The following is a 27,501-nucleotide window of genomic DNA, read 5'->3' as shown; positions in this document are numbered from 1 at the left end:
ATGTATACAGAGAAAAGAGTCGGCCCGAGAATTGAACCCTGTGGTACCCCCATAGAGACTGCCAGAGGACCGGAGAACATGCCCTCCGATTTGACACACTGAACTCTGTCTGCAAAGTAGTTGGTGAACCAGGCAAGGCAGTCATTAGAAAAACCGAGGCTACTGAGTCTGCCGATAAGAATATGGTGATTGACAGAGTCGAAAGCCTTGGCCAGGTCGATGAAGACGGCTGCACAGTAATGTCTTTTATCGATGGCGGTTATGATATCGTTTAGTACCTTGAGCGTGGCTGAGGTGCACCCGTGACCGGCTCGGAAACCGGATTGCACAGCGGAGAAGGTACGGTGGGATTCGAGATGGTCAGTGATCTGTTTGTTGACTTGGCTTTCGAAGACCTTAGATAGGCAGGGCAGGATGGATATAGGTCTGTAACAGTTTGGGTCCAGGGTGTCTCCCCCTTTGAAGAGGGGGATGACCGCGGCAGCTTTCCAATCCTTGGGGATCTCAGATGATACGAAGGAGAGGTTGAACAGGCTGGTAATAGGGGGTGCGACAATGGCGGCGGACAGTTTCAGAAATAGGGGGTCCAGATTGTCAAGCCCAGCTGATTTGTATGGGTCCAGGTTTTCCAGCTCTTTCAGAACATCTGCTATCTGGATATGGGTAAAGGAGAAGCTGGGGAGGCTTGGGCGAGTAGCAGCGGGGGGGGCGGGGCTGTTGGCCAAGGTTGGAGTCGCCAGGAGGAAGGCATGGCCAGCCATTGAGAAATGTTTGTTGAAGTTTTCGATTATCACGGACTTATCAGTGGTGACCGTGTTACCTAGCCTCAGTGCAGTGGGCAGCTGGGAGGAGGTGCTCTTGTTTTCCATGGACTTTACAGTATCCCAGAACTTTTTGGAGTTAGAGCTACAGGATGCAAATTTCTGCTTGAAAAAGCTGGCCTTTGCTTTCCTGACTGACTGCGTGTATTGGTTCCTGACTTCCCTGAACAGTTGCATATCGCGGGGGCTCTTCGATGCTATTGCAGTTCGCCACAGGATGTTTTTGTGCTGGTCGAGGGCAGTCAGGTCTGGAGTGAACCAAGGGCTATATCTGTTCTTGGTTCTGCATTTTTTGAACGGAGCATGCTTGTCTAATATGGTGAGGAAGTAACTTTTAAAGAATGACCAGGCATCCTCAACTGACGGGATGAGGTCAATATCCTTCCAGGGTACCCGGGCCAGGTCGATTAGAAAGGCCTGCTCGCAGAAGTGTTTTAGGGAGCGTTTGACAGTGATGAGGGGTGGTCGTTTGACCGCGGACCCGTGGCGGATACAGGCAATGAGGCAGTGATCGCTGAGATCTTGATTGAAGACAGCAGAGGTGTATTTGGAGGGCAGGTTGGTCAGGATAATGTCTATTAGGGTGCCCATGTTTACGGATTTAGGGTTGTACCTGGTGGGTTCCTTGATGATTTGTGTGAGATTGAGGGCATCAAGCTTGGATTGTAGGACTGCCGGGGTGTTAAGCATATCCCAGTTTAGGTCACCTAACAGAACAAACTCTGAAGCTAGATGGGGAGCGATCAATTCACAGATGGTGTCCAAGATGTCTACCATTGTTCATGTACCCAAGAAAGCAAAGGTAACTGAACTAAATTACATGATGAAGTGCTTTGAGAGGCTAGTTAAGGATCATATCACAGGGGCCTCCCGGGTGGCGCAGTGGTCTAGAGCACTGCATCGCAGTGCTATGCTGCGCCACCAGAGTCTGGGTTCGCGCCCAGGCTCTGTCGCAGCCGGCCGCGACCGGGAGGTCCGTGGGGCGACGCACAATTGGCTTAGCGTCGTCCGGGTTAGGGAGGGTTTGGCCGGTAGGGATATCCTTGTCTCATCGCGCTCCAGCGACTCCTGTGGCGGGCCGGGCGCAGTGCGCGCTAACTGAGGGGGGCGGGTGCACGGTGTTTCCTCCGACACATTGGTGCGGCTGGCTTCCGGGTTGGAGGCGCGCTGTGTTAAGAAGCAGTGCGGCTTGGTTGGGTTGTGCTTCGGAGGACGCATGACTTTCGACCTTCGTCTCTCCCGAGCCCGTACGGGAGTTGTAGCGATGAGACAAGATAGTAATTACTAGCGATTGGATACCACGAAAATTGGGGAGAAAAGGGGATAAAATTTAAAAATTTAATAAAAAAAAAAAAAAAAAAAAAAAGGATCATATCACCTCCACTTTACCTGACACCCTAGACCCACTTCAATTTGCCTACCGCTCCAATAGATCCACAGATGATGCAATCGCCATCGCACTGCCCTATCCCATCTGGACAAGAGGAATACCTATATAAGAATGCTGTTCATTGACTATAGCTCAGCATTCAACACCATATTGCCCTCCAAGCTCATCTTTAAGCTCGGGGCCCTGGGTCTGAACCCCGCCCTGTGCAACTTGGTCCTGTACTTCCTGATGAGCCACCCCCAGGTGGTGAAGGTAGGAAACAACACCTCCACTACGCTGATCCTGGGCCCCACAAGGATGCGTGCTTAGCTCCCTCCTGTACTCCCTGTTCACCCATGACTGCGCGGCCACGCACGCCTCCAACTCAATAATCAAGTTTGCTGACGACATAACAGTAGTAGGCCTGATTACCAACAACGACAAAACAGCCTACATGGAGGTGAGGGCCCTGGCAGAGTGGTGCCAAATAACCTCTCAATCAACGTCAACATAATGAGGGAGCTGATCGTGGAATTAAGGAGACAACAGAGCACGCCCCGATTCACATCGACTGAACTGCAGTGGAGAAGGTGAATAGCTTCAAGTTCCTCGGCGTACACGTCAATGACAATCTGAAATGGTCCACCCACACAGACAGTGTGGTGAAAAATGCGAAACAGCGCCTCTTCAACATCAGGAGGCTGAAGAAATTCAACTTGGCCCCTAAGAACCTCACAAACCTTTACAGATGTACAATTGAGAACATCCTGTCGGGCTGTATCACCGCCTGGTACGGCAACTGCATCGCCCGCAACCGCAGGGCTCTCCAGAGGGTGGTGCGGTCTGCCCAACGCATCACCGGGGGCACACTGCCTGCCCTCCAGGACACCTACAGCACCCAATGTTACAGGAAGGCCAAAAAGATAATCAAGGACATCAACCACCCAAGCCACGGCCTGTTCACCTGGCGATCATCCAGAAGGTGAGGTCAGTACAGGTGCATCAAAGCTGGGACAGAGACTGAAAAACAGCTTCTATCTCAAGGCCATCAGACTGTTAAATAGCCATCACTAGCCGGCAAACACCCGGTTACTCAACCCTGCACCTTAGAGGCTGCTGCCCAATGTACATAGACATGGAATCACTGGTCACTTTAATTGGAACACTAGTCACTTTAATAATGGTCACATACTGTTTTACTCATTTCATATGTATATAATGTACTCTACTGTATTTTAGTCAACACCACTCAGACATTGCTCATCCTAATATTGAGATATTTCTTAATTCCATTATTTTACTTTTAGATGTGTGTATTGTTGTAAATTACTAGATAGTACTGCACTATTGGAGCTAGGAACACACAGGCATTTCGCTACACCCGTAACAACATCTGATAAATATGTGTGTGACCAATACAATTTGACTTGATTTATTTAAAGTGTTTCTAAAATCCCCTATGGGGAAAATTAATGGTGGAAAAAGGATTGAAACTATTTCCCTGTTTGACAGCTAGGTTTTATGGGTATTATGATACCTCTACTGTGGGGCTCTACGAAACAGTGCCAAATCAAGAGCAACCCACATTTGGAGGGCATATAAATGCCGGCCATTGGGCTCATAGTCCCATCACTTCTGCCACACATATATCAAAATTGCTCTTATCTTACATTTGGCCTCACCTTCAGCCAGTACTGTACTGCACTTTACTACAATAGTCTTGTCCTACTACAACTAGTACAGTACTGCCTGTTACTTCAACAAGAACCGTCTTACTACAACTAATATTGTACTGTCTGTTACTACAACTAGTACTGTACTGTCTGTTACTACAACTAGTACTGTACTGTCTTACTACAACTAGTACTGTCTTACTACAACTAATACTGTCTTACTACAACTAGTACTGTCTTACTACTAGTACGGTCTGTTACTACAAATAATACTGTCTTACTAGAACTAGTACTGTACTGCCTGTTACTAGAACTAGTATTATACTGCCTGTTACTAGAACTAGTACTGTACTGTTACTACAACTAAACTCAGCAAAAAAGAAACGTCCCTTTTCAGGACCCTGTCTTTCAAAGATAATTCTTAAAAATCCAAATAACTTCACAGATCTTCATTGTAAAGGGTTTAAACACTGTTTCCCATGCTTGTTCAATGAACCATAAACAATTAATGAACATGCACCTGTGGAACGGTCGTTAAGACACTAACAGCTTACAGACGGTAGGCAATTAAGGTCACAGTTATGAAAATTTAGGACACTAAAGAGGCCTTTCTACTGACTCTGAAAAACACCAAAAGAAAGATGCCCAGGGTCCCTGCTCATCTGCATGAACGTGCCTTAGGTATGCTGCAAGGAGGCATGAGGACTGCAGATGTGGCCAGGGCAATAAATTGCAATGTCCGTACTGTGAGACCCCTAAGACAGCGCTACAGGGAGACAGGGCGGACAGCTGATCGTCCTCGCAGTGGCAGACCACGTGTAACAAGACCTGCACAGGATCGGTACATCCGAACATCACACCTGCGGGTCAGCTACAGGATGGCAACAACTGCCTGAGTTACACCAGGAACGCACAATCCCTCCATCAGTGCTCAGACTGTCCGCAATAGGCTGAGGCTGGACTGAGGGCTTGTAGACCTGTTGTAAGGCAGGTCCTCACCAGACATCACTGGCAACAACGTCGCCTATGGGCACAAACCCACCGTCGCTGGACCAGACAGGACTGGTATTAAGTGCTCTCCACTGACGAGTCGCAGTTTTGTATTACCAGGGGTGATGGTCAGATTCGCGTTTATCGTTCAAGGAACGAGCGATACACCGAGGCCTGTACTCTGAAGTGGGATCGATTTGGAGGTGGAGGGTCCGTTATGGTCTGGGGCGGTGTGTCACAGCATCCTCGGACTGAGCTTGTTGTCATTGCAGGCAATCTCAACGCTGTGCGTTACAGGGAAGACATCCTCCTCCCTCATGTGGTACCCTTCCTGCAGGCTCATCCTGACAGGACCCTCCAGCATGATAATGCCACCAGCCATACTGCTCGTTCTGTGCGGGATTTCCTGCAAGACAAGAATGTCAGTGTTCTGCCATGGCCAGTGAAGAGCCCAGATCTCAATCCCATTGAGCACATCTGGGACCTGTTGGATCGGAGGGTGAAGGCTAGGGCCATTCCCCTCAGAAATGTCCGGGAACTTGCAGGTGCCTTGGTGGAAGAGTGGGGTAACATCTCATAGCAAGAACTGGCAAATCTGGTGCAGTCCATGAGGAGGAGATTCACTGCAGTACTTAATGCAGCTGGTGGCCACACCAGATACTGACTGTTACTTTTGATTTTGACCCCCCCTTTGTTCAGGGACACATTATTCAATTTCTGTTAGTCACATGTCTGTGGAAATTGTTCAGTTTATGTCTCAGTTGTTGAATCTTATGTTCATACAAAGATTTACACGTTAAATAAACACAGTTGACAGTGAGCGGTCGTTGCTTTTTCTTTTTTTGCTGAGTTTAGTACTGTCGGTTACTACAACTTGTACTGCCGGTTACTACAACTCGTACTGTACTGCCGGTTACTACAACTAGTACTGTACTGCCGGTTACTACAACTCGTACTGTACTGCCTGTTACTACAACTCGTACTGTACTGCCGGTTACTACAACTAGTACTGCCTGTTACTACAACTAGTACTGCCTGTTACTACAACTCGTACTGCCTGTTACTACACCTCGTACTGTACTGCCGGTTACTACAACTAGTACTGCCTGTTACTACAACTAATACTGCCTGTTACTACAACTAGTACTGCCTGTTACTACAACTCGTACTGTACTGCCGGTTACTACAACTCGTACTGTACTGCCTGTTACTACAACTAGTACTGTACTGCCGGTTACTACAACTCGTACTGTACTGCCTGTTACTACAACTAGTACTGTACTGCCTGTTACTACAACGAGTACTGTACTGCCTGTTACTACAACGAGTACTGCCTGTTACTACACCTCGTACTGTACTGCCTGTTACTACAACTAATACTGCCTGTTACTACAACTAATACTGCCTGTTACTACAACTCGTACTGTACTGCCTGTTACTACACCTCGTACTGCCTGTTACTACACCTCGTACTGTACTGCCTGTTACTACAACTCGTACTGTACTGCCTGTTACTACAACTAGTACTGTACTGCCGGTTACTACAACTCATACTGTACTGCCTGTTACTACAACTCGTACTGTACTGCCTGTTACTACAACTCGTACTGTACTGCCGGTTACTACAACTCGTACTTTCTGTTACTACAATTCATACTGCCCGTTACTACAACTCGAACTGTACTGCCTGTTACTACAACTCGTACTTCCTGTTACTACACCTCGTGCTGTACTGCCTGTTACTACAACTAGTACTGTACTGCCTGTTACTACAACGAGTACTGTACTGCCTGTTACTACACCTCGTACTGTACTGCCTGTTACTACAACTAGTACTGCCTGTTACTACAACTCGTACTGTACTGCCTGTTACTACAACTAATACTGCCTGTTACTACAACTCGTACTGCCTGTTACTACAACTCGTACTGTACTGCCGGTTACTACAACTAGTACTGCCTGTTACTACAACTAGTACTGCCTGTTACTACAACTCGTACTGCCGGTTACTACAACCCGTACTGTACTGCCTGTTACTACAACTCGTACTGTACTGCCGGTTACTACAACTAGTACTGCCTGTTACTACAACTCGAACTGCCTGTTACTACACCTCGTACTGTACTGCCTGTTACTACAACTCGTACTGTACTGCCGGTTACTACAACTAGTACTGCCTGTTACTACAACTAGTACTGCCTGTTACTACAACTCGTACTGTCTGTTACTACAACTCATACTGTACTGCCTGTTACTACAACTCATACTGTACTACCTGTTACTACAACTCGTATTGCACTGCCTGTTACTACAACTAGTACTGTACTGCCTGTTACTACAACTAGTACTGCCTGTTACTACAACTCATACTGTACTGCCTGTTACTACAACTAGTACTGTACTGCCTGTTACTACAACTTGTACTGTACTGCCTGTTACTACAACTAGTACTGTACTGCCTGTTACTACAACTCGTACTGTACTGGCTGTTACTACAACTCGTACTGTACTGCCTGTTACTACAACTAGTACTGCCTGTTACTACAACTCGTACTGTACTGCCTGTTACAACTGACACAACTTGGGTTATTGAGTCTGTTAGGAGGATCACGTAACTTTTTTTTCTTCCTCAGTGAATTTCAGGTATAATATGGAGTATGACATCAAATACAGCTACTTCCAGCTGGTGGAGTCCCTGTCTGGAGCTGTGGGGCCGCTTTGACATCACATTCAATTAATCTGATAATATACCAGCAAATGTCTGTATGGCTGTGTCTCAAATGGCATCCTATTCCCTTCGATAGGTAACATCCCAAATGGCACCCTATGTAAATAAAGTGCTCAGTCTGAAAAACAAAGTTGAGTGTAATAAATATGTTTTTATTCCCTGGCAGAGAGAGAAGTTCAGAGGGAATACAGTAAAAACACTGAGGTTGGTGCAAAACAGAAAACAGCTCACAAAATGCCTGAAAGGTGATCATTCCTAAAAGAGGAAAATGCTGGTCCATCATCTGCAGTTTAAGACAAGTAATCATCATAACATACGAAAGGTGAGGTTAGAACTAGGGTCAGCTACAGAGGTACCAGTCAGTGAAAAAGAGCGAGATCGACTCTTTAAAAAGCCTAGGGTATGTTCAACCATGCAATCCTACTAAGGAACGAGCCAATCAGTCAACCTCCATACCTCACCACCCTTCATGCATATATACTCATGCATACAAGCAGCAGAAAGTTATAAGTTATCTGTACTACTGTCCATTGAAATACAATCCTGTCTTAATGAAACCTCCAGTCTGCTAGATAACGTTACCGTTCTGAATATTGTCAATCAGATGGGGAAATACTGAATACCTAATGAACAGCAGAATAATTAATTCTTATTCTATACCATTACCCATGTCCTGTCAGGGCTCGACTGCAATTTAAAATATTTGCGGTCTGTCCATGCACATCCATCTAGTCATTTGTACATACAATGCTTTCTTTAATCAAGAGTAGAAAGGATAAAGTTACAGGCGTGGCACTTTGAAAGGATAGAAGAACATTGGGTACCTGATCAGACTGTTTCTACCAATATGTGAAAGTTTCCTAACAACAAGTAACAATAACTGAGAAAATACCCAGTACTGTATACACAGATGATTAAAAGATTGTTTGAGAGCACTAGTGTATTATAGCATTATATCATTATCCTGACCAGAGATGAGTGGTGGGAGGTGAGTGATTGGGCTGTCTGTCATAGCAGCTGGGCAGTGATTTAGGTCCAACAGCAGAGGGCAATGTTGTGCTTGTCTGCGGCCACAATTACCATAGGAGCAGCAGAACATAAGAATTAGTCTGAGCCCTTGACTCAGATTAGTTACACCATTATACACACACAAAGACCCTGAAGGTTCAGTTTAGTATCCTAAGCTATTACAAATACATTCATTTGACCTATGACCATTTTGATAGGAAAGAAAGTGCTTTATATTGTTACTGTGGTAGAAATGTACCAGAGACTAGGATAAAAACATGAAGCCAATTAATGTTGAGGAATTGGTGCGGCAGAGCTCTGAAGAGCTATGAATGAAATATGTTCTTACCCCCAGGTAACCCAACACTAAGATGTCTCTATTCATTGTCACCAGAGAACACTTCTCCTCAATGTCATTTGATTCCCACAGCAGTAGATACATTTCAGTAGTTGCCTTTTGATTACAATTCAATATTATTTTGGTATTGCCTAACACATTTAGAACCATGAAAAAAGCTGGTTTTGAATTAAGGCATTTGTATTATTACTGGGAACACAATTCACACGTTTTATAAAATCATCCAGTAGAGTTGAAGAACGAGGAGACTTAGTTGATACTGTATATCTTCAAGGTCGTCTGTTTTTTGCATGTTGGTCCCCCACTGATGACCTAGCTCTGGCACAAAACATACTGACACCAGTCAGCAGTATCAAAACAAACTGTACAACAAGAGGCTGAAAAAAACCCTTTGTAACATGGACCTTTTACAACATAATAAATACAACCACACACAGACAGGGCCTCTCAAAACACAATGTATCAAATCACCCACTAAAACATTATGTCTGATAATCTGGCTTCTAAGACTTGGAAGGGTCTTGTGTTCCACTTGTAGTTTTGAGGAGGCTATGGCCTGGTCCATCGTGTTGGTGGATAAGAGCCCTGTTCGGGACAGGGACACCAACACAGAAAGTTCAAATTGTAGCGATCACAATTGTATTGTTTTAGATCACTGGGGTTAGGAAAGGTATTGGACAACACCCTTCGATTCTTCAAAATGTTCTGCTACTTCTACCCAAAATGATAACCCGCATCAAATGTAGCAACTATTCATATTTCCTTAATCTAGGGGAGATCTAGAGTATGTAACAAAGAGCATAACCGCTAATTACTTATGTATTAGCCTCAGGCTAACTTACTTAAAACAAAGTAGCAGGGCATAATATTTGGCAACAGGGGTAAATAAAACAAGTGGTTGTGAGAGTGCAGTTGTCTGGTAGGTACTGTAAATGACACACAGAGGGAGGAAGGTTGGTGAATGACAGTCTATAGTGCAGCTTAGCCACACTGGGAATGAATGCTGAGGCATCGATCATCCTGAGGGGTCTCCCTACAGTATCAGTATCTGTGCTGTTGGCATGTTAGTGTTATACGTTGGCCTATGACAGTGGGCCTTTGTGCTGACTGCAAGCCTCACAATCCCACCAAGTCCTACAGAGATCTGACAGGGAGAGAGGGGACCACCCAACTAGAGAGTCCAGCAGAGCGCGAGAGAGATAGAAGTCCTTTAACAAAGAACTTGTAAAAAATATGTCCCTCAGGAATATTTTAATTTGTTCATCTTCAAAACGTTGATTTAAAAAACAAGTACTGTAGTAGTTCCACTAATCAATCAGCTCTGCAGATATCCTTGTACAATGGCTTAAAATTCTACATTTGCCAGAGAACCCTCAGGCAAATGTAGAATTTTAAGCCATTGTGCAATGGTATCTGCAGATATCTGTTGGTTCAGTCTTAAAGGGAGGGGTAAAATAAGATGCCTCTCCCTTGAGATGTCTCTAGGAGACCTGATTGTTGTCCAGCCTCTTCTCCACAGCTTTGAGGAGGAGCTCAGAGTACTGCTCCAGCAGAGCCAGAGTCCTCTCCTCCCCTGAGCCTGATCCCCCTGTCCCTGGTCCTGCAGGCCGGTAGCCCAGCGTACACAGGGAGCCTCCTGCTGCAGGTTCTCCAGAGGGGGATGGTGGTGAGCTCTGGGGCAGGGAGCTCAGCTCAGCCCTCACAACCTCAAAGGCCTCAGACAGGACGCGGGCCATCTCATGCTGCTCCTGCCTGGAGGCTACAGGCACACTGTTCACCTGCAAGACACAGACATTACCACAAAAATGAAGTGTATGGAACTGTTCTAAGATGTTGTTGTCCATTGACTGTTGTATATCAACAGCACATTTCATCTCTGCATCTCCCAGACAGAGATAATGGTCTATAAAATAGTAGCCTTTCAGTGAGTGACTCACCATCCTGTAGAACCGGGAGGCCTTCCTAAACGAGTTCTGTAGTTCGCTGGCCAACACCCTGCACGACTCCATACTGAGAGAATCCTCTATTTAAGAGGAGAGAGTTGTGGTACATTGCTAAGGCTCACGCTGCTTAAACCATCATAGCACAAGCAACTACAAGACAATAGGTTATTTCGTTGGGCAATATGCCAATATAGGAAAAATGTTGTCAACAATATGTAACCATAGAATTTGGTATGTTTGATCTTTTACACAAGAAGGGATTGAAACACAGCAGGACAAGGACCAATGTTAATGAAAAGGGGGAAGTGAAAAAGCGAGATGAGACCGGGAGATTAAGAGAGTGGTAGAGCGAGAGAGAGAAAGAATGAGAGCATGCCTCACCAATCGAGAGAAACCGGTTAAGTGACGGAGGACATGGACAGGGTGAAGGTGAAGAGTACATGGGGGTGGAGACAGCAGGCCACAGTGCACCAGTAGTAAAGAAGTGCTTGGTGCTGGTCAGGGGCAGGCCCAGATGCAGAGATGACAGGGTGAAGGAGGGAGAACGCTGGAGCAAACCTGTGCGGTCCTGGCCAGGCCCTCGTTGTGACAGCAGGTAGACCGGATTGCCCTGAGGAGACAGCTCCGTCACGGGGCTCTCCTCCTGGGTCAGGCCCTGGCTTTCCTCTGTCTTTGGCTGTTCCAGTCTGTTGTCTACAACAGGGGCCTCAGGACGCAGCTCCGCGGTGAGACCAAGCTGCTCCGCCTCAGGGCTCTGCACTGGGCTAGTCTCCACAGGAGCAGCAGGGAAGGGGGACAGTGCAATGACTAGCTGGACGTTGTTGGAGAGCGGTGGTGGTTGATTCTGGCCCTGCTGGGGCAATAAGCTAACTGGGGATCTCGGGGAGAGGTTGTCCTCGTTGACAGTCTTGGAGGAAGTGGTGGTGGTCTTGGAGGTACCGTTGGGTGTGAAGACTGCCAGGGAGGGCTTGTCTGGGAGGGACTTGGAGGTGTCCAGGTTGAGCTGGGGCCGGGTGCTGCACGTCAGCTTGGCCTGCAGACTCTTGGTGGTTGGGTTAGGGTTAGAGCTAGCTATGAAGGTGGGGATAACAGCAGCTTGGGGCATGGCTAAACCCATCCCTGAGAGGGAGGAGGACGCTGAGGAGACCATGGCCACTGGGATAGATGTTTTAGTACTCGGACTCTGGGAGGAGCAGCTCTGACTCTTAGTCGTTGGAGGGGTGGAACTACTTCCAGACCCAGACTCCTCCTCAGTCATGTTTAGGTTGTCTCCCATGGACACGGAGCGGGACATCTTGGCCATGGAACTGGTGGTGGGGCTCATGTAGGAGCAGCGGGACTTTAGGCTCCTGGGCATAGTGGCTGTGCTCTGGCTGGTACTGGTGTTGTCCTGAGGCTGGGGGGAGGTGGGGCTGCAGAAAGGGGGCACGCTGGGCAGTGTGCTGCGGGGGGTGGTGGGGAGTGTCACTGGACCCTCGCTGGCCTGGGAGTGATGGGGCAGGGGGGTGGTGGGGAGTGTCCCTGGACCCTCGCTGGCCTGGGAGTGATGGGGCAGGGGGGCCACCTCCTTGGAGGGCCGAGACAGACTTAGAGGCATGTCTACTGGTAACAAGAGAGAGACAGAGTTAGAGGCATGTCTACTGGTAACAAGAGAGAGACAGAGAACAAAGGTAAATGATTAGGCTATGCAGGCCAGGGCGACAGCATCTGTCTATTATCAGAAATTGTTTTAGTCGTGGGAATATTTAGGAACAGATTTCCGAAATTAAACTAATTTGTAGCTGAATTCCTGTTGATTTCAGTATTTTTTTGGTCCGCAAGCCGCCTGCTACCGACCAATGTTTTACACAGGTCCCTAGTGTCTGGGCTGGAGCGTGAAGTCACTAGCTCTGCTGGTCCGTTTTGGGCAAAAATGTGTATTTATTATGAAGTTCGATCCCCACAGTGAATTCTTTTAAAGTTTGCTACAAATCGAGATCTTTAATTAAACAGTGATCCGTTCTGACATTTTTGTCTCAGAGGACCACGTGCTGACAGACCGGGCAGGCTACGAGGAGGCTTGCGCTCTCATGCCATGGACATTAAGGTTGATGCTCAGGCAGGATGAATACAACTACATCGACCATGATCCTTTGCTGAGCATCATGAAGGGCTACAAATAAAAAAAACTTCCGGCTTCATGAGCCATCGGGAGTTTCCCATAGGAATATGTGGATGACGTCAGCGCCATCACTATCTACTGGTTTTATACCATACATAGAATATAAGATGAGGACCTTTTTAAATCATAACATTGTCCCGCAATACATGATCATAACATTGTCCATTAATACATTATCATAACATCAATACACAAGACATTATCACAATCCCTTCCTTAGTGTCTCACCCTCAGTGTGCAGGTTCTGGACTGACTGGGACTTCCTCATTCCTGTAGTTGTGAGGTGAGAGGCTGCAGCCTTGGCCACAGGGCTGACCATCCTACGAGAGTCCACTGCAGGGTTAAACAGCTTCTTCCTCAGAGGAGAGGCCCGCAGATTAAAACACTTCTCCGTAGTGTCCACTACTTCTAGTCTCCCGGTGGGGCCCTTTTGAGAGTCTTCTGAGACCTTCCTCTGGCTGTGGCCTTGGCTCTGGTCTCTGTCCTGGTTGTGGCTCTGGCCCTGGTTGTGCTCCATGAGAGGCCTCACCTGAGAGACCAGGGGCTTCACCACACCGCTGCCTACCTTCCCCTCACCAATGCTCTTAGATAGGAATGGAAAGGAGGTCCTGCTAGAAAGGAAAAACAACGAGTCATTCAGCTGGGACTGTTTGTCAAAATATTCAGTTGATTTAAAATGATATCTCACATTTGAGATAAATTAGTATGGGTTAAGTGATTTTCTTTGATCAACTAACTGGCATACCTTCCAGTAGAGCATTGGGACAGGAACTTGGAGGAGATGCTGATACTGTCAGGGGTGACAACTCTCGTCGGACTCACTGACAATCAGAGAGGATTAATACAATTGATACATCTGGAAAATAGTTTTACTATTACCGTGTGTGTCTTTGTTATGTGTAAACTACTATGTCTCATGTACTCCTGGCAGCACAATCAATTTCCCTGTGTGAACAATAGTCTCCTGAAGTGAGCACGCGTTCACTACTTCTATTTACAAAAGCATTGGATTGGTAGAAGCATGGGATAGTGGGAGTTTCCACCAACATGTCTTATACCAGTCAAGGAGAAGGTAACTGGGATGTAGACTCTGTTCTTACCTGGGTTGTTAAGCTCAGCCAGGTTGCCAAAGTGCTGTTTGAGGAAGGCCTCCTGGTCCGGGGTCTGGGGTACTACCGTCATCCCCTTGGCATCTCCCCTCCCTACGCCCCCCTCCTCTTCCACCTCCAGTTCCTCCATGTCCAATTCAGAGGAATTCCCATCCACACTGAGAGGCTCCGTGGGCTCTGACACACAGACAATTTGATTAACTAGTGGAGGTACATTGCATAAAAACGTCCACAGGGAAACTGTGTGTGAGCCCTGTGTGTGTTCGCGTATGTGTGTATGCTTGTGTGGGGCTCACCCTCTCCAGGAGGCTGCTGCTGACTGTCTGGGCTGGACAGTCTGCTGCTGGAGTAGTCCACAGAGAAGGCACTGTCTGAGCTGTGTTTGTCATGGTGGCCCTGGCTCCACTGGTTGTGGTTCTGGTACCCCTTCACACTCCTGCTGGCCCCAGGCCCAGGCAGCAGCTCCTTCACCAGGTACTCACTACAAAGAGAGAAACACACATAGTAGAGTGTAAGTTTATTAAAGTGCTAGGATGCATCCCAAATCCCACCTTATTCCCTATACAGTGCACTACTTATGACCTGGGTCCATAGGGAATAGGGTACCAAGTGTTACTACACAATATAACAGCAATTGATAAGACATTACATAGTGAAAACAACATTCCAGACCCTAAGTATCTGGATATATGGATTAGATGGTACAGTATGTACAGTGCCTTCAGAAAGTATTCACACCCCTTGAATTTTTCCAAGGGGTGTTGTTTTACAGCCTGAATTTAAAACTGATTAAATTGAGATTGTTGGTCACTGGCCACACACAATACCCCATAATGTCAACGTGGAATGATGTTTTCTAAATGTTTACAAGTGAATTAAAAATGAAAATCTGAAATGTCTTGAGTCAATATGTATTCAACCCTTTTGTTATGGCAAGCCAAAATAACAAGTCACATAATAAGTTACATGGACTCACTGAGCACAATAATAAGTGTTTAACATGATTTTTGAATGACTACGTCAACTCTGTACCCACACATACAATTATCTGTAAGGTCCCTCAATTGAGCAGTGAATTTCAAACACAGATTCAACCACAAAGACCAGGGAGGTTTTCCAATGCCTCGCTAAGAAGGGCACCTATTGGTAGATGGGTAACAATTAAATAAACAGACATTGAATATCCCCTTGAACATGGTGACGTTATTAATTACACTTTGCATGGTGTATCAATACACCCAGTCACTACAAAGATACAGGCGTCCTTCCTAACTCAGTTGCCGGAGAGGAAGGAAACCGCTCAGGGGTTTCACCATGAGGCCTTTAAAACAGTTACAGAGTTTAATGGTTGTGATAGGAGAAAACTGAGGATGGATCAATAACATTATAGTTACTCCACAATACTAACCTGAATGACAGTGAAAAGAAGGAAGACTGTACAGAATAAAAATATTCCAAAACATACATCCTGTTTGCAACAAGGCACTAAAGTAATACTGTAAAAAATGTTGCAAAGCAATTCACTTTTTGTAATTAATACAAAGTGTTATGTTTGGGGCAAATCCAATACAACACATTACTGAGTACCAAAGTCCACATTTTCAGGCATTGTGATGGCTGCATCATGTTATGAGTGTGCTTGTAATCGTTAAGGACTGAGGAGGTTTTTAGAGAAAAAAGAAACGGAATGGAGCTAAACACAGGTTAAATCCTAGAGGAAAAGCTGGTTCAGTCTGCTTTCCACCAGACACTGGGAGATTAATTCATGTCTCAGCAGGACAATAAACTAACACACAAGGTCAAATCTACACTGTAGTTGTTTACCAAGAAGACAGTGAATATTCCTGAGTGGCCGAGTTACAGTTTTGACTTAAATCTACTTGAAAATCTATGGCCTGAAAATGGTTGTCTTGTAACGATCAACAACCAATTTGACAGAACTTGAAGAATGTTGAAAATAATAAAAATGGGCAAATGTTGCACAATCCTGGTGTGGAAAAGTCTTAGAGACTTACCCAGAAAGACTGACAGCTCTCAGAGACTTACCCAGAAAGACTGACAGCTCTCAGAGACTTACCCAGAAAGACTGACAGCTCTCAGAGGACTTACCCAGAAAGACTGACAGCTCTTAGAGACTTACCTAGAAAGACAGCCGGAATTACTGTCAAAGGTGCTTCTACAAAGTATTGACTGAGGGGCGTGAATACTTATATAAATTAGATATTTATTTAATTTTAAAGAAATTAGCAAAAATGGCTAAAACGATGTTTTCACTTTATCATTATGGGGTATTGTGTGTAGATGGATGGGTGTAGATAGATGTGTGTAGATAGATGTGTGAGACAATAAATCAATTTAACCAATTTTGAATTCAGGCTGTAACACAACAAAATGTGGAATAAGTCAAAGGTATGAATACTTTCTGAAGGCACTGCATTTAGTATACAAACTACAGTATATGATATGTAGGGGCCAGGAGTCTTTCCATGTCAGAGAAAACTACAGGCCCCAACTATATTGTATGTGTACTATGATAAGGCAGTGATATACATCAATGGCGTAATGGAGAGATTGTAGCGATCCAGGAGAAAAAAGGTAGAAGCTGTGTGTTTACCTGCCGGCTCATTTATTGATTGATTCATTTGATTGATTTACCTGCCGGCTAAGCTGACCCTGTCCTCAAAGCCGTCGGGGTACAGCACTGGGCCTGTCTCTGTGTCAGGTGTCTGTGGAGAGAGCATGATGTATTTGGGCCGCTGCTGAGACCTCTGCTCAGACTCCCCCTGCAAGAAACACAAACATGAGAAAATACTATGAATCATAAAACATCACCTGAAATAACTGAATTGGACCTCACAATCCTCAATACACAAAATATGGATGAGAGTACCATGGTTTCATCCAACCTATTTTGTGACCCATGATTGAACATTTAGAAGTAGTAAATCCATAGGTAACATAGATGGAGTAATACATTGTCTATGCACTGTATCAAGCAGGGCCAAAGTAAGGTCAGGTGGCTGTTCTCTGTTAAATTAACTCACCCATGCAGTGAGGGGTTGCAGGCTGATGGTGCTGCCCAGCTCGTCCTCTCTGAATGGGTCTCTGAAGGAGTCAGAAACAGGCTGGGTCTGGGTCTTAGTGGGGGAGGAGGGGGGCATGGCGAAGGAGTCCAGCTGTCTGAGGTCCAACATGGACTTGACCATCAGATCCATGCTGTCCATGCGTCTGGACCAGCGGCGCCGCGGACGGGGACCCCTGTCCTCAGAGTGGTGACTGCCCTGGGAGGACCGCCTGCCAAAAGAGTTCTCCTACGGGACGGACGGACACACACACGAGTTGTGAGCCTACAGTTTATAGTGGGAATGTTCACAGACCGTGTCTGAATTAAATTTCTACTTTACAAGTTACAAAAAGAAGAGTGAAAATACATAGGTGACAAAGCTGGCGGCAGAGACGACTGAGGAAAGGCTGGGGGCAGAGACGACTGAGGAAAGGCTGGGGGCAGAGACGACTGAGGAAAGGCTGGGGGCAGAGACGACTGAGGAAAGGCTGGGGGCAGAGACGACAGGAAAAGCTGGGGGCAGAGACGACTGAGGAAAAGCTGGGGGCAGAGACGACTGAGGAAAAGCTGGGGGCAGAGACGACTGAGGAAAGGCTGGGGGCAGAGACGACTGAGGAAAAGCTGGGGGCAGAGACGACTGAGGAAAGGCTGGGGGCAGAGACGACTGAGGAAAAGCTGGGGGCAGAGACGACTGAGGAAAGACTGGGGGCAGAGACGACTGAGGAAAGGCTAGGGGCAGAGACGACTGAGGAAAAGCTGGGGGCAGAGACGACTGAGGAAAAGCTGGGGGCAGAGACGACTGAGGAAAGGCTGGGGGCAGAGACGACTGAGGAAAAGCTGGGGGCAGAGACGACTGAGGAAAGGCTGGGGGCAGAGACGACTGAGGAAAAGCTGGGGGCAGAGACGACTGAGGAAAGACTGGGGGCAGAGACGACTGAGGAAAGGCTAGGGGCAGAGACGACTGAGGAAAAGCTGGGGGCAGAGACGACTGAGGAAAGACTGGGGGACAGAGACGACTGAGGAAAGGCTAGGGGCAGAGACGACTGAGGAAAGGCTGGGGGCAGAGACGACTGAGGAAAGGCTGGGGGCAGAGACGACTGAGGAAAGACTGGGGGCAGAGACGACTGAGGAAAGGCTGGGGGCAGAGACGACTGAGGAAAGGCTGGGGGAAGAGACGACTGAGGAAAGGCTGGGGGCAGAGACGACTGAGGAAAGGCTGGGGGCAGAGACGACTAAGGAAAGGCTGGGGGCAGAGACGACTAAGGAAAGGCTGGGGGCAGAGACGCCTGAGGAAAGGCTGGGTGCAGAGACGACTGAGGAAAGGCTGGGGGCAGAGACGACTGAGGAAAGGCTGGGGGCAGAGACGACTGAGGAAAGGCTGGGGGCAGAGACGACTGAGGAAAGGCTGGGGGCAGAGACGACTGAGGAAAGGCTAGGGGCAGAGACGACTGAGGAAAGGCTGGGGGCAGAGATGACTGAGGAAAGGCTAGGGGCAGAGACGACTGAGGAAAGGCTGGGGGCAGAGACGACTGAGGAAAGGCTGGGGGCAGAGACGACTGAGGAAAAGCTGGGGGCAGAGACGACTGAGGAAAGACTGGGGGCAGAGACGACTGAGGAAAGGCTAGGGGCAGAGACGACTAAGGAAAGGCTGGGGGCAGAGACGACTGAGGAAAGGCTGGGGGCAGAGACGACTGAGGAAAAGCTGGGGGCAGAGACGACTAAGGAAAGGCTGGGGGCAGAGACGACTGAGGAAAAGCTGCTTCAGAAAGACTGCTGCTACGAACCCTCTTCAGTTCGTGAGAGTTGTGCTTTTCATCTGAGGTGTCTGAAAAGCAAACACAAAACCAATTGATATCACAATGAGTCCTGTCAACATTGTGAAGAACCACATTCTTAATACTGCAGCTATATTGTTTGCTTGTGTACATACAGTACTAGTCAAAAGTTTGGACACACCTACTCATTCAAGGGTTTTTCTTTATTTTTACAATTTTCTACATTGTAGAATAATAGTGAAGACATTAAAACTATTAAATAACACATATGGAATCATGTAGTAACCAAAAAAGTGTTAAACAAATCAAAATACATTTTAGATTTGAGATTATTCAAAGTAGCCACTTTTGTCTTGATGACAGCTTTGCACACTATTGGCATTCTCTCAACCAGTTTCACCTGGAATGCTTTTCCAACAGTCTTTTGAAGGAGTTCCCACATATGCTGAGCACTTGTTGGCTGCTTTTCCTTCACTCTGCGGTCCAACTCATCCCAAACCATCTCAATTGGGTTGAGGTCAGGTGATTGTGGAGGCAAGGTTATCTGACGCAGCACTCCATAAGTCTCCTTCTTGGTCAAATAGCCCTTACACAGCCTGGAGGTGTGTTGGGTCATTGTCTTGTTGAAAAACAAATGATAGTCCCACTAAGCGCAAACCAGATGGGATGGCGTATCGCTGCAGAATGCTGTGGTAGCCATGCTGGTTAAGTGTGCCTTGAATTCTAAGTAAATCACTGACAGTGTCACCAGCAAAGCACCCCCACACCATTACACCTCCTCCTCCATGCTTCGGTGGGAACCACACGTACGGAGATCATTTGTTCACCTACTCTGCGTTTCACAAAGACATGGTGGTTGGAACCAAAAATCTCAAATTTGGACTCATCAGACCAAAGGACAGATCTCTACCGGTCTAATGTCCATTGCTCGTGTTTCTTGGCCCAAGCAAGTATCTTCTTCTTATTGGTGTCCATTAGTAGTGGTTTCTTTGCAGTAAATCGCCGGATTGACTGACCTTCATGTCTTAAAGTAATGATGGACTGTCGTTTCTCTTAGCTTATTTGAGCTGTTCTTGCCATAATATGGACTTGGTCTTTTACCAAATAGGGCTATCTTCTGTTTACCAGCCCTACCTTGTCACAACACAACTGATTGGATCAAACGCATTAAGAAGGAAAGAAAATCCAACAAATTAACTTATTTTGACTGGTACTGTATGTTAGTGAGATATCAACCTGTCTCTTCCCCTGCAATGCAGCCTGACACCATGTAAGGAGAGACCCTCTCTTCCTCATCCTCCTCTTCTATCCCCTCCTCCTCCACCTCTTTGTCACTGTCAGAGGACATGGTGACAATTGGAGGGGTGCTATGTACCTCTCTCCTGGTGCTGCACAGGACAGACAGAGAATAGAACACACACTATTAGGTGACAATAGTCAAACGGAACATGTTGTATGCGTCCCAAATGGCACCCTATTCCCTATATAGTGCACTACTTTTGACCAGAGCCCTATGGCTCCTGGTCAAAAGTAGTGCACTATATAGGGAATAGGGTGCCATTTGGGAAGCAGAGTGCATTTCCAGTTGACATTGAATAACTCGCATAATAACTAACAACGGTCATAGCAACAAGCCTGTAGACAAACAAGGCGGCGGCAGGTATCCTAGTGGTTAAGAGCGTTGGGCCAGTAACCAAAATGGTTGCTGGTTCGAATCCCAGAGCAGACAAAGTGGAAAATCTGTTGATGTGCCCACAAGCAAGGCACTTAACCCTAGTTCCTCTGCTAAATGACTAAAATGTAAACAATTCAGGGTTAACACTTGTCTTTCACTCCATCAATCAAATGTATTATGTCAATTGGCATTCAGAATATGTGTGTCTCCACTAAGTTATGTAAACGTTATGTTTGCTTTCTATGGGTATTAGCTAGCACAAAACATGTTATCCCATTAACTACATACTCCAAGGAGGCCATTTGCCCCACGAGGAGCTAACAGGAACAAGAGAACAAACAACAACAGGAATAAGTCATATGAGTCAAGGTACTTGTCCCACATTAGTGTGTTTAAATACTGCAGCTACCTGAGATTGCAAGGTTTGTGAGGTGGGGTCTTCTGAACTGGCTTGCCGTTCTGCTTGAGGTCCGAGAGACGCTGTCTCATACTGATGGTCAGCTCTGGGGCCAGACGCCACACAAAGATACAGCTATCACCAGACACAGTTATCATGTGCTTGCAGTCATTGGTAAACTTCATTCCAGTCACAACCTCTTTGAAAAAGAAAAAAGACAAACAAATGAAAATGAGGAAAGTATCTGGGCACTCAATTATGGACATTTTTACAAAGAAATGATCTGTGGAATTCACAGTATGAGAGGTCATTAAATGCAAAGATGGACATGATGATGAAGAGGAGTTCCAGATGGTTCCTCCTTTCTGAACACACTGCTGGCTGCAGATTGTCAGTCACACATTTTGCTGTATTTCTTCTAACTAAATGGGGTAGTTTTTACCAGAGTGTCCAAACATGGTGGCCACACACTCCCCAGAGTAGAAGTCAAAGATGCTGATGTTCTTGTCTGAACAGCTGGTGGCCACATACAGCCCTGAGGGGTCTGTCTGAACCTGAGGAGCGAAAAAGACAACTGTGGGCCCATTTTTATAAACCAGCTACGGTGTTGTCAAATTAGTCTTCACAGCAACACTACATGACATGAAAACATGCTAGCCTAACCCACCTTGATGACAGTCCCATCCTCTCCTTGGGAGCCCTTGTACAGTTTCTTCTGTTTTCCGTTACTGATGTTGAAGATTCTGTTGTTAGGGGAAAGAAGTGTCAAACTAACAACCTACAGGCACAGAGGTTCTATTCAGATCTCAACATCAAAACACACCAGCAGCTCAATACTGCAGGAGTAAATCACAAAGAGAGTTCTGCTTTCTAAGCACCCGTGGCTTTATCAGGTGATCAATCCTCTGTTTTATCAAATGTCAGCACATCTATACACGAAGATGGAGGGCAATAAGTCAATGACCTCAAGTCAGACCCGTCTGTCTATTTACATCCTGCCTCAGCAGTTAAGTTATAGACTGAAAAATGTTCAGATCAAGGGACTGAGTCATCTGACCTTGAAAGTTCAAGGAAACACTGGACTGTGTTCTGTTCATGAGTCAACCAACTCTGTGCCATGGTGTGCTAACAGGATTAATGAGTTAGCCAGCTAACTGAAATAACAAAACAAAAAATTTAAGGACAAGTTTGAAATGGGCATGGTCTAATGCACTCAACAATCAAAAACACATATCAAAGTTAAGCTTTCTTAATGAACCAGAAAACCAATAGTTATTCCTGGTTGTTTATCAAAGTTAGCTGGCCAACTCATTGATCCTACTTTGTAGCATACCCTCTCTGCTCAGCTGGTATGCATGTCTCTCCCCATCTGACCACATGGGGTCACGCTAACAGCCTAACTGGTGCATTGTCACTGAGTGCCAGAAGGAGAGACCAGCAGCCACCAGCTAGCTGGCAGGCAACCACCCACAAGGCCCAGTCAGGGCCCTGCCAACCTTGTGGGGAGCTGGCAAAGTGTGAGGGCAGCCAGTCAACCATTGAGTCACACTCTTAAGCACCGCCACTAAGTTGTATAAGGAACAAATCAGAGCCTGTTAAACAAGAGCTAAGCCCTCTAACTCTACCAGAAATAAATATATAAAAAGGCCTGGGGGACATTTATCATTCAGATGCAGTTAAAACAGCCTAGTTTCCATAGTAATGTTTAATCACTGTGCTGAAACAGCAGAGGAGCATAAGGTGTGTTTACAGTTGACTTTAAGTATCTCGAGCGGAGGGAAAGGCCTATTTGGACAGTCGTACTACGCTGCCACATTCATCTTATTTACACCAACTGTGTGGTTTCCAAACTGTGGAAACCACAGGGAGGAGAGGCGGGGCACGCCCCCATTTATATCTATACAGTACACTTTTGTGGTTACTACAGGATTCCATATGTGTTATTTCATCGTTTTTGATGTCTTCACTGTTATTCTACAATGTAGAAAATTGTCAAAAATAAAGAAAAACCCTGGAATGAGTAGGTGTGTCCAAACTTTTGACAGGTACTGTATATATATATTTTTCTTAAGGAACTCAGTCCGGCTTTAAACGTACTTTTGAAAGTGCTAATAGTAGAACACACAAGGTGACATTTCAATTGGGTAGTGCACCATCAGTTAATCTTGTTATGTTAGTCATGGCGCACCTTAGAGAGATAATATTAACTTCAGAAATGTCCAGATCAACTAGCTCATGTCAGCTCATGTTTTCTATTTAGTTTTTTTAGCCCATAGATTTTCTTGTAATGTTTGAGTCACTCAAATATCACATGAATACACAGACATGGCAGAATGTATAGAATTGCAAGAACATTGGCTTTAAACCTGCAACATTTTCTCTCCCCCATGACAAAATGTGTAGAATTGCAGGAAATAAGCTTTAAACCTGCAAAATTCTCTCCACCAACAAGAGGGGTGTGAACAGTTTGTGTCATGAACAGTGCTTGTGCCCAGAGAAATAGACGTGGCGCGTGCGCAGAAGGGGTGCGGGATGTTCCCCAATACTGGAAGGGGGCCCCCGAGTGATAAAGTTTGGGAACCCCTGGATTAATAAAGCAGTACGTAATAAAGCATAACTTGTGGGTAGTTGTTTACATAACTTGGTTGTTTGAAATTTCTCCGTTATGGTAGAAATTTCAACCATAACAATTTAATCTCAGACTCATATTGTAACATCCATGGGGTATTTAGGATATAAAAGGGACTGGCCATTCAAACAAGTAGGCACAAGACCTGCTGGAGTGGTGAAACAGAGAGGCACATTTTTTACAAGTCTGCATTTGAAATATCAGCATTTTAAGCCAACGCTAAGCCATATTTTCTTTCAAAGCGTGTGTTATTGTCGTTGATGCAGGGTGGAGAACGTGAGTGAGAGATGTAAACACTTGAGCAGGCAGGCTGGCAGATGGAGGCTCAGGTCAGGACAGGCTTCACCAGCCAGGGGCGGGGCCCCTGATCTCATCCTTCCTGTGTTTACAACACTCGAGTTAGGACTAATCCACCTGCTAGGGAGGGATGACTGCACAGTCTGACCGATTATGGAGAGGTCAAACACAAATACACTCACATACCAGTGGAGGCTGCTGAGGGGAGGACGGCTCATAATAATGGCTGGAATGGAGCCAATAGAATGGTATCAAACGCATCAAAGACGTGGTTTCTATGTGGTTGATACCACTCCATTGACTCCATTCCAGCCATTATTATGAGCTGTACTCCCCTCAGCAGCCTCCACTGGCACGTACTCACACTCGTGTACTGTACGCATACACACACACAGACTAACACTGTCATCACACACACATTGACGCACATATACATACACCGAGAACAATAATTGAGACAAACAAGGACAAGTAGACAAGGCCCCCACCTGATGCTGCGGTCCTGACAACCAATAACAGCATATTTCCTGGTGGGGTCGATATCCATGTCATACAGCGTTGTCTTGCGTACGATGTGGTGGGTGCGGGTAAACACGGTTCCTTCATCTGACTGTAAACGACAGGGAAAAACAACCAGAGGTTAAAACAGGTCACCACTCACTGCCGTGCTAGTGCCATTAACAACACTACTGTAAATGCTCCAGTGAGAAATGAGAGCTGTTCTATTTAAGCTGTTTTGGCAGACATATTGTTACAACGAGTCATAGTATGCGTCCCTATGGGCCCTGGTCAATAGTAGTACATATAGGGAAGAGGTTTCCATTTGGGACGCAGCCATATTCTAATAAACCACAACATTTATCCTTGTAGGGCTTTTGTTGCTTTTCTAGCAGTGTGCCGTGACTTCTAAAGCAGTCCATGGATTATATGGTAGAGAATGACAATACTTTCCATCTACTTGTTAATTAGATTGTAACATTTACATACAGAGGGTTAGAATTGCACACCAATCTCAATGTGGATGAATTAGAATTTTCTCCATTTGTTACTTCATACACTGGTTAGGTTAAGTTCCAAGAGTCAACCTGAAAATAGTCTGACTACTTCAAGATTACGCTATCACCTCAAAAGACTCGAAAGACTACTCCAATTCTGAATCTGAAGATAATTTAGTTCCGTTCACTAAAATGGCTTTGGTCACATGATGTCACCAGTCTCACTTTGTGTCTTCTTCCTCTATGTATACCATTACATCATTATCGTCTTCTTGACACCCAAAGCTGCCAGCGCTGCTAAGAACAATATGTAGTAAGGAGGGCCTGCCGGGGACCTGGGGCATACAAACAGCCAGGGGACACAGAAAGCCTTAGAGGAAAAGTGTCATTATTAAATAGGCCACTTGGAGTTTAATTAATTAGCTGTAAGCAACAGGAATAGACAAATTAAACAGGGGTTGGCTGAGCCACGGTTAAGAATGTGGGTCCATGGCCAAAATATGTAGAGAGATCATGATGAAATATTGCCAAGCCTTACCACAAAAGCATTAGTCCCCCTAACCTAGTTAAGCCTCCAGCAGCAGCAGTTCTAGAGCAGCGCCATTGTGTGTGTGTGTTTTACCTTCTGCGCTGTGCGGAAGTAGATGCTCTTGTCAGCGCCACAGCTGATCATCCTGACCTTGCCTTCATTGGCTAAAAGAGAAGGAGCACTGTTACCATGGCAATAATAACCATGTTAACTGTAAACTGCAGGCTAGTGCCACAATTGACACTTCTATGACACCTTTGGAAGCCAAAGGTCTAACTTCCATAGCTAATATAACTGTTAAAGGAGTGAAACTTGAGAGTTTGAGGTAAAGGGGGGTGGTTGGCGGGATGTTGTAAAGGGTCAAAGGTCATCTGCAAATCTCACCAGCGAATCGTACAGCGGTGATGGAAGAAGAGTGTTCATCCAGCGTCTGCAGCAGGCTGTACTCCCGCTCTGCATCCAGCACGTGGATCAGCCGGTCTCGACTCGCTGTGGCTAGCAGCTTCAGCCCTGTCACACACAACACACACACACTTAGATTTTATTCATTACCAGACACTCTTAACCAGAGGGACTTATAGTCAGTGCATTCAAATGGGTCAAAACAGCCACATATCACAGTCATTACAAGAAAAAAACCTTCTTCACACCACATATAGGCCTACATTACACTCCAGGACACTCGGACACTAGCAACTTACCAGCAGCCAACCCGTGTTCTCCATTTCGGTGGTGATAAATATTTTTCATTAGGATGTCCTTTTTGTTTTAAACAGCCATAAAGCATCTTATATTATCCTAATAACCAATGAGCTGACGGACACATCACATGGATATCGAAACCAATCAAAAATGGATTTGAAGCACTTCCCCAGAGTGGACTTGACTGAATTTCCAACCAGAATGATTTCAGTAAATGAAAAGCACTATCCTCTCCTTGCTGATGTAACGGATGTGAAATGGCTAGCTAGTTAGCGGGTACGCGCTAGTAGCATTTCAATCAGTTACGTCACTTGCTCTGAAACCAATATGTAGTGTTGCCCCTTGCTCTGCAAGGGCCGCGGCTTTTGTGGAGCGATGGGTAACGACCGTGCTTCGTGGGCAACCGTTGTTGATGTGTGCAGAGGGTCCCTGGTTCGCGCCCGTGTCGGGGCGAGGGGACGGTTTAAAGTTATACTGTTACATTGATGCTGTTGACCCGGATCACTGGTTGCTGCGGAAAAGGAGGAGGTTGAAAGGGGGGTGAGTGTAACGGATGTGAAATGGCTAGCTAGTTAGCGGGTACGCGCTAATAGCATTTCAATCGGTTACGTCACTTGCTCTGAGACCTGAAGTAGGGTTTCCCCTTGCTCTGCAAGGGCCGTGGCCTTTGTGGAGCGATGGGTAACGATGCTTCGTGGGCGACCGTTGTTGATGTGTGCAGAGGGTCCCTGGTTCGCGCCCGTGTCGGGGCGAGGGGACGGTTTAAAGTTATACTGTTACACTGAGATTGAAAGTGGATCCTGGATCTGTTAGCTTTGTGACTTTGTTAACCTTGATCCCAGCTAGATACAATAGCAGGAGGAAAGGTGATATGGTAAACCTGGAGGATGAATTGCATATTATCCATTATGATTTAAAAGGCTAAACTGATCCTAGATCAGCACTCCTCTACTCTGAGATGCTTTGTGAATACAGGCCCAGCAGGACAATGGCTGTTGTCTGACTATTATCACCCTCTGAGTTGTTACTATCAAATTGTATTTGTCACATGCTCCGAATACAACCGGTGTAGACCTTACCGTGAAATGATTACATATAAGCCCTTAACCAATAATGCAAGTTTAAGAAATATAAGAGTTAAGAAAATATTCACTAAATAAACAAACATTTTTTATAAGTAACACAAAATACCAATAATGAGGCTATATACAGTGGGTTAAAAAAGTATTTAGTCAGCCACCAATTGTGCAAGTTCTCCCACTTAAAAAGATGAGAGAG

At 45.9% G+C, this 27,501-nt stretch overlaps 1 protein-coding gene across 6 annotated transcripts in view; it reads right to left on the bottom strand.

Annotated features, from left to right (window-relative positions):
- Positions 1–7,712: 7,712 nt before the first annotated feature.
- Positions 7,713–27,501, bottom strand: part of LOC139563478 (mitogen-activated protein kinase-binding protein 1-like) — a 60,411-nt gene continuing 40,622 nt past the window's right edge. For 3 of the 6 annotated variants that reach the window (XM_071382178.1, XM_071382177.1, XM_071382182.1), the window contains 17 exons: positions 25,906–26,031; positions 25,615–25,685; positions 24,486–24,607; positions 21,739–21,814; positions 21,514–21,625; positions 21,084–21,270; positions 20,236–20,387; positions 19,009–19,049; positions 17,205–17,471; positions 16,816–16,943; positions 14,457–14,641; positions 14,152–14,337; positions 13,797–13,872; positions 13,280–13,662; positions 11,272–12,492; positions 10,885–10,970; positions 7,713–10,725 (listed from right to left, as the gene is read on the bottom strand). In XM_071382178.1, the coding sequence (XP_071238279.1) occupies positions 10,429–10,725; positions 10,885–10,970; positions 11,272–12,492; positions 13,280–13,662; positions 13,797–13,872; positions 14,152–14,337; positions 14,457–14,641; positions 16,816–16,943; positions 17,205–17,471; positions 19,009–19,049; positions 20,236–20,387; positions 21,084–21,270; positions 21,514–21,625; positions 21,739–21,814; positions 24,486–24,607; positions 25,615–25,685; positions 25,906–26,031 (3,716 nt within the window). In that variant the 3' untranslated portion in view covers positions 7,713–10,428. The remainder of the gene's footprint in view (positions 10,726–10,884; positions 10,971–11,271; positions 12,493–13,279; positions 13,663–13,796; positions 13,873–14,151; positions 14,338–14,456; positions 14,642–16,815; positions 16,944–17,204; positions 17,472–19,008; positions 19,050–20,235; positions 20,388–21,083; positions 21,271–21,513; positions 21,626–21,738; positions 21,815–24,485; positions 24,608–25,614; positions 25,686–25,905; positions 26,032–27,501) is intronic. The other 3 variants (XM_071382181.1, XM_071382183.1, XM_071382179.1) reach the window with 3 other exon arrangements.

The sequence above is a fragment of the Salvelinus alpinus genome, chromosome 34 (genome assembly GCF_045679555.1).
Source record: "Salvelinus alpinus chromosome 34, SLU_Salpinus.1, whole genome shotgun sequence".
NCBI lineage: Eukaryota > Metazoa > Chordata > Actinopteri > Salmoniformes > Salmonidae > Salvelinus > Salvelinus alpinus.
The sequence above is the reverse complement of the archived record's forward strand: the minus strand, read 5'-3'. Positions and strand labels throughout refer to the sequence as shown.